This window comes from Morus notabilis, unplaced genomic scaffold (genome assembly GCF_000414095.1).
Source record: "Morus notabilis unplaced genomic scaffold, ASM41409v2 Scaffold100, whole genome shotgun sequence".
Lineage (NCBI taxonomy): Eukaryota > Viridiplantae > Streptophyta > Magnoliopsida > Rosales > Moraceae > Morus > Morus notabilis.
Genome location: NW_010361820.1, coordinates 140,267 through 149,622, shown reverse-complemented (window position 1 = coordinate 149,622; position 9,356 = coordinate 140,267). Strand labels below are relative to the sequence as shown.

The window sequence follows — 9,356 nt, the reverse complement described above, 5'->3', positions numbered from 1 at the left end:
TTTTTTTTTTTTCTCTAATGTACCCAGTGAACCGTTTATGCACATTAAAAGTTAGGGAATTTATCTGGTACAACATGAAAAAATAAAGAGCATGTTCTTTTAATTAACTCAAATCACAATTTAAATTTTTTGTTACAGTATTTTCTCTCATAAAAATTTAAATATAATTTTTTTATTATAATGTTTTTCTCATATATTAAACTCAAGTTCTTAACTCAAGTTTGAGAAAAAAACATGCATAAAGTATCGGTGGTTTTTAATTTTTAACCGTTAAATCTGTATAAAAAATTATCTATTTTATATATTTTTTTTAATCTGATGTGATTTATGGAGGTCAAGTTATTATAATAGGTTTTACATTTATGGTGCAAAATTAGCTAATGATTATTATTTTTTATTAATTGTAAATTATATTTTAAATTTTGTTAATATTTTTAACATTGCTCGTAAGATAAGGTCTAATTCTAAATTAAAGTTTTTTGTTCTTAGCCGTTGGGAGTGCCGTGTGCGTTGGACGGCGGCGATTTTTATCGGCACGTCTGGTACACGTCAGAAGTTCACCTTGAACCGCGTGGCGATAAGGTTCACTTTCTGGGATTTGTTTAATTGTCTTTTTTGTTTTCATTCGAGTCAGCAACACATACCTTCAGGCTTCAGCCAAAACTATGACGAAATTTTGGCCAACGAAAATTAATGTTCTCGTTCACTTTATGAATTTAAATTTTTAATTTGAGTTTAAATATTATATTTTTTAAGAGTTTTTTATTATAACAGAAAAAATTAAATGTGATATTTTTTAAGAACTTTTTACTGTAAAAATCTAAAATTAAAAACTTAAATTGGTAAAATAAACGAGATCTAAGATTTTATTTTTCGGTTTTCTTATGTAAATAACTAAATATTACCATATATTAAGGACTTTTTATTTAAAAAAAGATAAAACTTTTCTCACAATTTTCTGAGAATAATGATTCTTACAATTATTTTTTAAGGATCTAAGATGGCATATTTAGGATAAAACATTTGAACCAACTTGTATAAAAAAATAAAAAAATAAACCAACTACTTTTTAAATACTAAAATAAACGTGACAGAAAAAGGATATTTTCACCCAGAATTAAAGTTACTTTTCTTTACTGAAAAGATTATAGTAACTTATTTATATTGTTTGGGAGATTCTCTAAACGTCGGTGTATTAATATGTTAAGTTTTTTAAATGTTAAATTTATATATTTTTTAATTTTTACGTGATTTTATATAAATGTAACAGTTTAAAAAATTTAACCTATTGATATATTAACGTATTAAAAAAGATCTCATATTATTTATAATTTGTTTAATTTAAGCAAATCCAATACAGATTCATATATTTTTCCCTTCTTCTTTTCCAGGAAAAATAAAAAACACATTTTCCCTTTAATTTCAAGTAATTTTTGTATAATATTAGTAAATTAAGTTATCCATTTAATTAATGGAAATGGATTAACATATTTTGGGACGTATTCAACTAATAAGTAAAATCACGAGGACAGTTGGAGCGGCCAGATCACTGCCACGAGACTTTCACAAGAAAACTGCAAAATCATGTATTCCATGTATACGTACGTACGTACGTACGTACGTACATACATACATATTTATATGTTATCCTGAAATCGAATATTACATAAAATATATAACAAATAATGCAATTCCTTAAAACAGATAACAAATATATTTATATATAACAAATACTTGAAAACGAATATATATTTATATGTAATCGAATATTACATAAATACATATATATTTATATATATATTTATATAACAAATACTTGAAAACGCAAAAACCAACTATTTTAATTTAACAAAACAAGAAAGAAACCCAGCATGGTCTCTGCCTAATCCCTTAAAACAGATATACTCCCTCATCTTCTCATGTCCCATTCACCCAACAATTTTTTTTTTCCTTTTAAAGTTTTGAGTTTTTGAAGTTTTTGGTAATCTGGAGAGGACATATAATCATGGCGATGAACAAGATAGGGAAGAAAGGAATTCACTATCTGCAGAAACTGAACGCCGCGAACGTTCCTTCTGATTTGTTAGAAAAGGGCCAAAATCGCGTCATCAATGCTTCTCTCACTCTCATCCGCGAAAGAGCTAAGCTTAAGGTTTTTTTTTTTTTTAATTATGTTTTCTCGTTTGCTAAGAAGATTTTTAGGATTAATTAATCCTCTGTTTGGTCCTTAAGTTTATTATGAACTAAAACAATGATGTATGTGAACGAGTTTTTAATATTTACATTTTTAATTAGTGATTAATATTGAATATAAAGATTAGGTTTGAAACTGTTTTTATTTTTTACGTTTTTTAAAAAATAAAAATAAAAACGTTAAAACAAAAAAATGAGAAATAAAAAAATAAAAATGAAAATAATTTTTTAATTTAGTATAAAATGAGTGATAAATGAAAAATAATTTTTAATTATTTTTAATTTTTATTTTTAATTTTTTTTTCTCGAACAGAGAGAGACATTAATGAGTTTTTTTACACTGAAAATAATCTATTGATAAAATTATTAAGGAGATTTTTAGTTTATGAATTAGAATAATGAGATTAGAACTATTTTCGATTTACGTGTTATTTTTTTAAAAGAAAACACTATAACGAATCATAAACCATAATTTAAATTCTGATATGAATTCTATTATTTAAAAATAATTTATGACTAAAATTGAAAACATGTTTTATTTTTATTTTTATATAAAAAATAAAATTATTTTAAAACGAGTTTTAAACGCGTCTAAAACTTTGATACGTGGTGTTAAGAATCTTTGTTTTGTTTTTGAGAGTAATTATGTGTTTGAAATTGGAATGGCAGGGAGAGCTAGTGCGTGCTTTAGGGGGTGCTAAGGCGTCGGCTACGCTTCTTGGAGTTCCAATTGGGCATAACTCGTCGTTTTTGCAAGGCCCTGCTTTTGCTCCTCCTCGCATTCGGGAGGCAATCTGGTGCGGCAGCACTAACTCAACCACTGAAGAAGGTAATCACTTTTGACTGGTGCTAATCTAGGAATATCGTGGCCCGTTTGGTTAATAGGTTAGAAACACGGTAGTTTGAAGTTTGAACTTTTGTGGTGTCAGAATTCTAAAAGAAAACATTAGTTTATGAAGAATTCTGGATGCATCTATATATGTTGAATTGATTAAGAGAACAAAAAAAATTGTTAAAAGACATGAGTTCGTTGTGAGCTGTGCAGTGGTGCTAGACACCATTGATGACTAGTAGCATTATTTCAAAAGAAAACATTAGTTTATGAAGAATTCTAGAGAAAACATTAGTTTATGAAGAATTCTTGATGCATCTATATTTGTTGAATTGATCAAAAGAACGAAAAAAAAATAATGAAAGACATCAGTGGAGTGGAGCCCGTTACTGAGTCTGTTATGAGTAGTGGTGTCAGACACCGTTAACGCCGAGTAGCATTGTTTCTCTTTTCTAATTTTGTGTAATGGCAAAGTAGGGAAGGAATTGAATGACCCGCGGGTGCTGACCGATGTGGGCGATGTCCCTGTCCAAGAGATACGTGATTGTGGTGTCGAGGACGACAGATTGATGAATGTCGTCAGCGAGTCTGTGAAGCTAGTAATGGAACAGGTAATTAGCCGGTGTTTGCGAACAAGTGCTAAAACATGTCCTGCTTTGTAATGGCATATTTCTCTTATTGCTTCTTTATTCAAATTGTCGTATAGATGAAACTTCTGATTATGTCTACACCCTTTTGGTTTAGGATCCATTTCGTCCATTAGTTTTGGGTGGTGACCACTCAATCTCATTTCCTGTGGTAAGAGCTGTGTCTGAGAAGCTTGGAGGACCTGTGGATATTCTTCATCTTGATGCTCATCCTGATATCTATCATGCCTTTGAAGGAAACAAGTACTCACATGCATCATCTTTTGCCCGGATAATGGAGGGCGGTTATGCTCGGCGGCTTTTGCAGGTACATTTTGATCTGTGGGCATATCATGAGTTAAGAAATTGGTAACTCGTCCATATTTCTGCCACTGTTAAATTCTTCGTTTCGTGCTGAGCAAAAATTTAGATGCTTGCTTGATTGATAATATTAGAATTCGTATAGCAAGGATTTGGTAGAGTAGTACTTGTTCCACCTTATATTTTCTCCTTATCTTACCTTTTTACGTGTTAGAAAAATGAAAAATTTCATGTACCTATTATCATGAACATTTTGACTTTACATTCACATAATATTATTACTTTTTGGGAAGTTATTTTTGACTCTTATCTTGAGAAAAAAAAAAAAAAAAGGTTTAACGGACTAACTTATCTGTATGTAGATATTTGTTCTGTTTTAGTTCCTGAGCAGCATCCTGGTTACTATGCGCCTAAAGAAGTTGATTTCTGATTTTTTTTTTCTCTTTTTTCTTAAGGTGGGAATTAGATCAATAACAAGTGAAGGGCGTGAACAAGGCAAAAAATTTGGTGTGGAGCAATATGAAATGCGAACCTTTTCAAGAGATCGTCACTTCCTCGAAAATCTGGTCTCCTTAAGTCTTTTCTTTTTTTCTCTCCATCATTGTTAAAACAGGTGATTCTAAGTCACAAATCTAACTGAGTGTTCCTTTTGACAGAAATTAGGAGAAGGCATTAAGGGCGTGTATATCTCGATAGACGTAGATTCTCTTGATCCTGCCTTTGCTCCCGGTGTGTCTCACATTGAACCCGGCGGCCTCTCTTTCCGGGACGTCCTAAACATCCTCCACAACCTCCAAGGTGACGTTGTTGCGGCGGACGTGGTGGAATTCAACCCGCAGCGTGACACTGTCGATGGAATGACAGCGATGGTTGCTGCTAAGCTTGTTAGAGAATTGACTGCAAAAATATCAAAATAAAAAATAACAATATTGATTAAAAAAAAAAAAAAGTCCTCATCTTCCTTTCATACCTCCATACAAGAACTTTGGTTCAACTATGAGAGGGAAGTCAAGTCCCTTTTCTTAATGGCAAAGATTTTTCTTTTGTCACCCCTTTTAGTTTCATTGAAGATCTCTAATGGAGTCAAAACATTTCAAGTTATTATTAGCCGCCTTTATCATTACTCTGATGTTTTTTTTTGGTACTTGAATGCATATATATGTATGATTATATATATATATATAGCTCATTTGAAATCACCAAAGATTTTATAGTTTCTTCCTTTGAAACATCATAAAGGGGCATAAACATGAAAAGGCCTCATCTTTGAACTATAACATTCTTTTGTTAATTCTCGACTATTTCTGGCTAAGGAAATTGATATCCTCAATTTACTTGTGAGTTTGCTGCGACAGAACTTTCAGAAACCCTTAAAACCAGTCCCTGTGAAGAAGTAGCAAGAAGCTGCGAGATTCAAGGCTCAATTTGTGACCTCCTTTTCACTTGCCCCGTCTCGCTTCTCCAACGATATGGACTTGTAGCGCTTAGCGCATACAACGTACAGCAGAAAGTTTAGTGCAGCCAAAGCAGCTGACACAAAGAAAAACCTATCTAGATGACCATCATTCAGATTAGGAGGAACCCAACCGGGCTTCCCATTCTTTGAAGTAATCTTCATCACAATTGTTAGAATTGTGCTTGCAACATAACTTCCCATAGCTGAAGAAGACATGGACAAGCCTATTCCTAAGCTTTTCAACCCGTCGGGTGTTTGTGAAGCGAAAAACTCCATTTGTGCAACATATACGAAAGCTTCGGAAACTCCCACGAGTACGTACTGTGGTGTCTGCCATAAAATGCTCAAAGAGCTTATCTCTTTTCTGACGAAGTTGGTTGTGTATCTTAGCCTTTGTTGCTCAACTATGCCGGCAATTATCATGGCAAGTACTGCAATGGTCAGGCCAATTCCGATCCTTTGCAGCGGACTTGGAATCTTTGGCTCTCGTTTTGTTAGTTTGATATATAAAGGAACGATGATCTTGTCGTACAGCATGATGAAGACGGATGTGCTGACAATGTCGAATACTGTCATGCTTGCTGGAGGGATGTGAAAGTTTGAGACAGTTCTGTTCATGGCGGCTCCTTGTTCCACGAAAAGAGAGAGCATTTGGATGAACACTACAGAGGAGAAGATGGTGCAAAGCCATACCGGTAAGAGCCTTAATACACACTTCACCTCTTCAACCTGAGTAACTGTGCAAAGATGCCATGGATTCGGAGTTCGTGCTTCATTCCTTATCAGTTTCATGTCCTCCGGCATGATTATTGCAGCCCGGTCAAGAAACCTGTTTGTTAACAAAACAAGTATAGTGCTCATTACTTTGTTTTGTCATGAACCTAGGAAAGAATATAGACTTTATAGATATCATAAGTAGAACATTGGCATTTCTTGTTCAATTTGTAAAGAACTTCTAATGCAAATTAGAACTACTTACTTGAAGCCTTGGGTGTGAAGAATCCTCCTCATACCATTTGTTTCACCCTCTTTTCCATGGACTTCATAAAGCTCTTCCTCATTTGAGGGCAGATTTTGACTTAATTTCCTCATGGAAGCCACTATTACTTGAGAGAATCTAGAGATGGGATTCCCAGAAGGCTTGAAGTGTCTATATCTCAAAGTCCCGCTTAATAGAAATACATACCCAACAACAGCCGATATAGTACAAGTCCAAAAAGCCACTACCCAATACCCCATGTTCTCTATATAAACCAAAATCGTCTCGGCGACCAAGCTTCCAAGGTTTAGAGCCACATAAAAGTAGCTGTAAAATGAGGCCTTAGACCGTTTTTCCTTCTGATCTTCCTCGTCGAATTGGTCTGCGCCAAACGTAGCCAGTGCAGGCTCAGAAGCTCCGTTTCCCAATGCAATAAGGTATATTGACATATAGAAGATTGCGCTTTCAAGTGGTTTATGCGGCTCGCATACCTCGCCAATTTTGCCGCAGCCATGAGGTCTTATTAGAAATAAGTTGGCTGACATGGACAATACTATTAATCCCTACCAAAAGCCGAGAAAAAAATAATCCACTCAATATGACATTCATATGTTGTCAAGTCATCACAAAATGAAGGGAGAGAGCAATCAGAAAACTTACAATTATGTAGACAACTTGAAAGATGACACAAGTTATATATCTTCCCAAGTAAGAATCACTAAGAAATGCACCCATTAAAGAGAATAAGTAGACAGTTCCCATCCACGTGCTAAATGTATGTGCTGCCTCTGCGTTGGAGTGCCTCAGAACTGACTTTGAGAATAGAACCAAATTCACTTCAACCCCGGCAAAAGCCAACGTAATCAGTCCTTGATTCACTGTCGTTTTAACAGAAGCGACACATAAACAATCCATAAATTTAAAAACATAATTGAAATTGAGCACTTGGTTGAGTTTTATCATTCCATGATGTTCTAATGGTCCCATTCAAGCTTTTCAAAATTAGAAATTCATCGATAATATGAACACATTTTACACATGGTTAAACAAAATGTTATGTTTAAGAAGAGCAATGACCATGAAGAAAGTACCTAACAACAACATTCCACATCTCCATCCACCGGTCCTCCCTTTCAAAGCCGGTTTTCCATGGCGATCAAGTGAACCATCTTTTGTGCATGCATTCTCAAGTCTCTCTTGGCCATTCTCCAACTGATTGAGCTCAACCATCTTTCAAGAAAAAAACAATATTGCAAAATTTCAAAACAATAGTACTTTTACTTGCATATAAATCATGAAAATTTGGCAATTTCATTGTACGAGTTACTGCATACAGTAGAAAGATCAAAAGCATTCAATGATGGTGACATGAAAAATTCAATCAAGTAGAGGATGTGATGTGGCCATCAAGTGATTTGTCGGCACTTAAAGGTGATCACTTTCCATTAATAAATTACTATTATCTCTCTTTCTCTTTGTGAATTATTCTCATGCCTATGATCATGTAGCTTAAAAAATCAAACTATTTTGTCCATTCCCACAATATCAAAACAATAAAACCCCTAAAGTTAAATTAGACTTAGGTGTTTTCATGAACTAAAATTATATAGCTTTTACTTGATATGTTATTTAAAAACGGCTCTTTGCCGTTTGGCACAGTTTTTCTACTTTTCTTTTTGGTCAGTAGAAGAAGAGAAATATTAGTTGCTGCTTTCGGTTAAGTGTTTGTAACCATAATTTAAAAGAGTTTAATGGTTTTAAAATTTTTTAATAAGCAATAAAAATATTAAGATGAAGATTATAATACCTTAATTAAATTCTGGTATTTAAGTTTCAAAGTAATTTTTTTTCTTTTTCTTTTTTAGAATTCATATTTTATGATTTTGATTATAAGTTATTTTGGAGAACCAAACGCTTTTAAAAGAACATCTAAACACTCACAGAAACAGTAAATAATTTAGAGAAGTAAAAAAACAGCTTCTAGAAAGCTCAGCTAAACAGACTTTTCAAATCCACTTGTCACATAATATTGTTGTAATTAGTTAATTACTGTCATCTCACCCTTTTTCTCTGTAAATTATTCTCATGGTCAAATCACTAATGATCATGTACGAAGTGAGAGTCAAACTATTTTGTCCATTCATCCAATATTAAAAAACTAAAAGAACAAAAAGTTAAAACTAGACTTCTTAGGTGTTTTCATGAACAAAATTACCAACAAAGATTGTATGAAGATTTTCACAACATACATTGAGATAAAGTAATCTTTTCCTTCCCTATGATGAATTCCTTGAAATGTACCCAGTTTGGCAGAAAGAAAAACGACAGGAAATTAACCTTAAGAAGAAAAAGAGAAGCAAATGTTGAAAACGACATCTTCACATTACCTTGAAGTTGTTACAAAGTACTGAAGTCCCATTAGAACTTGCTTCCGGAGCCATGGCCGCTTTGTGATGAACTTAGTTTTGAGAGATAGAGAAATGGGTCGGTCGGTGAATTAAGATAACATATATATATATATATACACACACACACACACACACAATATATATCGCCATAAAAAGTCTTGAAACATCATTTCTAAGTTGTCACACAAAAAAAGTGACATGGACCAACTACTGTACCCCTGGATTTATACAAGCATGACATGTGTCATCATAGCAGTCCACTTGGAAGGAATTGTATTTAATACTTTATTCAACAAACAAGGTCATTCCATTCCAAGACCCTCCTTAAATGCAGTCATAAATAAGTGCAATCTAAAAAAAATCCCATTTCCCAAATCCGAATCCACCATAATATGTGTTTGTGAATATGACCAACACCAAAAAGATAAGCCCATTGTTTTGTCTCTTGATTCAAATAATTTAGGACCAAAAGATATGATATTATTAGATCGGATAATATATATAATCCCCACTAAAGTTTTTTTTTTTTTTTTTTTTTTTT

General features: G+C 33.1%; 2 protein-coding genes across 2 annotated transcripts; one reads left to right on the top strand and one right to left on the bottom strand.

Annotated features, from left to right (window-relative positions):
• The first annotated feature begins 1,841 nt into the window (after positions 1–1,841).
• Positions 1,842–5,021, top strand: LOC21408278 (arginase 1, mitochondrial). The gene is made up of 6 exons (XM_010100630.2): positions 1,842–2,152; positions 2,863–3,022; positions 3,503–3,636; positions 3,770–3,979; positions 4,428–4,538; positions 4,629–5,021. The coding sequence occupies exons 1-6, from the start codon at positions 2,006–2,008 to the stop codon at positions 4,887–4,889; spliced, it is 1,023 nt and encodes a 340-aa protein (XP_010098932.1). The 5' UTR covers positions 1,842–2,005; the 3' UTR covers positions 4,890–5,021.
• A 199-nt stretch (positions 5,022–5,220) lies between these two features.
• On the bottom strand, positions 5,221–8,848 carry LOC21408277 (protein NRT1/ PTR FAMILY 7.3). The gene is made up of 5 exons (XM_010100629.2): positions 8,795–8,848; positions 7,499–7,637; positions 7,068–7,285; positions 6,408–6,970; positions 5,221–6,257 (listed from the first exon to the last, which is right to left on the bottom strand). Exons 1-5 carry the CDS (start codon positions 8,846–8,848, stop codon positions 5,393–5,395), a joined length of 1,839 nt encoding a protein of 612 aa, XP_010098931.1. The 3' UTR covers positions 5,221–5,392.
• Positions 8,849–9,356: the final 508 nt, after the last annotated feature.

Excerpts from the sequence above, each read along its gene's own strand:
- LOC21408278 (XM_010100630.2), top strand. The coding sequence starts at position 2,006 with ATGGCGATGAACAAGATAGGGAAGAAAGGAATTCACTATCTGCAGAAA. Across the intron at positions 3,023-3,502 it reads TAACTCAACCACTGAAGAAG|GGAAGGAATTGAATGACCCG; the intron begins GTAATCACTTTT and ends ATGGCAAAGTAG. Across the intron at positions 4,539-4,628 it reads GTCACTTCCTCGAAAATCTG|AAATTAGGAGAAGGCATTAA; the intron begins GTCTCCTTAAGT and ends TCCTTTTGACAG.
- LOC21408277 (XM_010100629.2), bottom strand. The coding sequence starts at position 8,848 with ATGGCTCCGGAAGCAAGTTCTAATGGGACTTCAGTACTTTGTAACAAC. Across the intron at positions 7,638-8,794 it reads TACTTTGTAACAACTTCAAG|ATGGTTGAGCTCAATCAGTT; the intron begins GTAATGTGAAGA and ends TTTTCTTGAAAG. Across the intron at positions 6,971-7,067 it reads TTCAAGTTGTCTACATAATT|GGATTAATAGTATTGTCCAT; the intron begins GTAAGTTTTCTG and ends GGCTTTTGGTAG.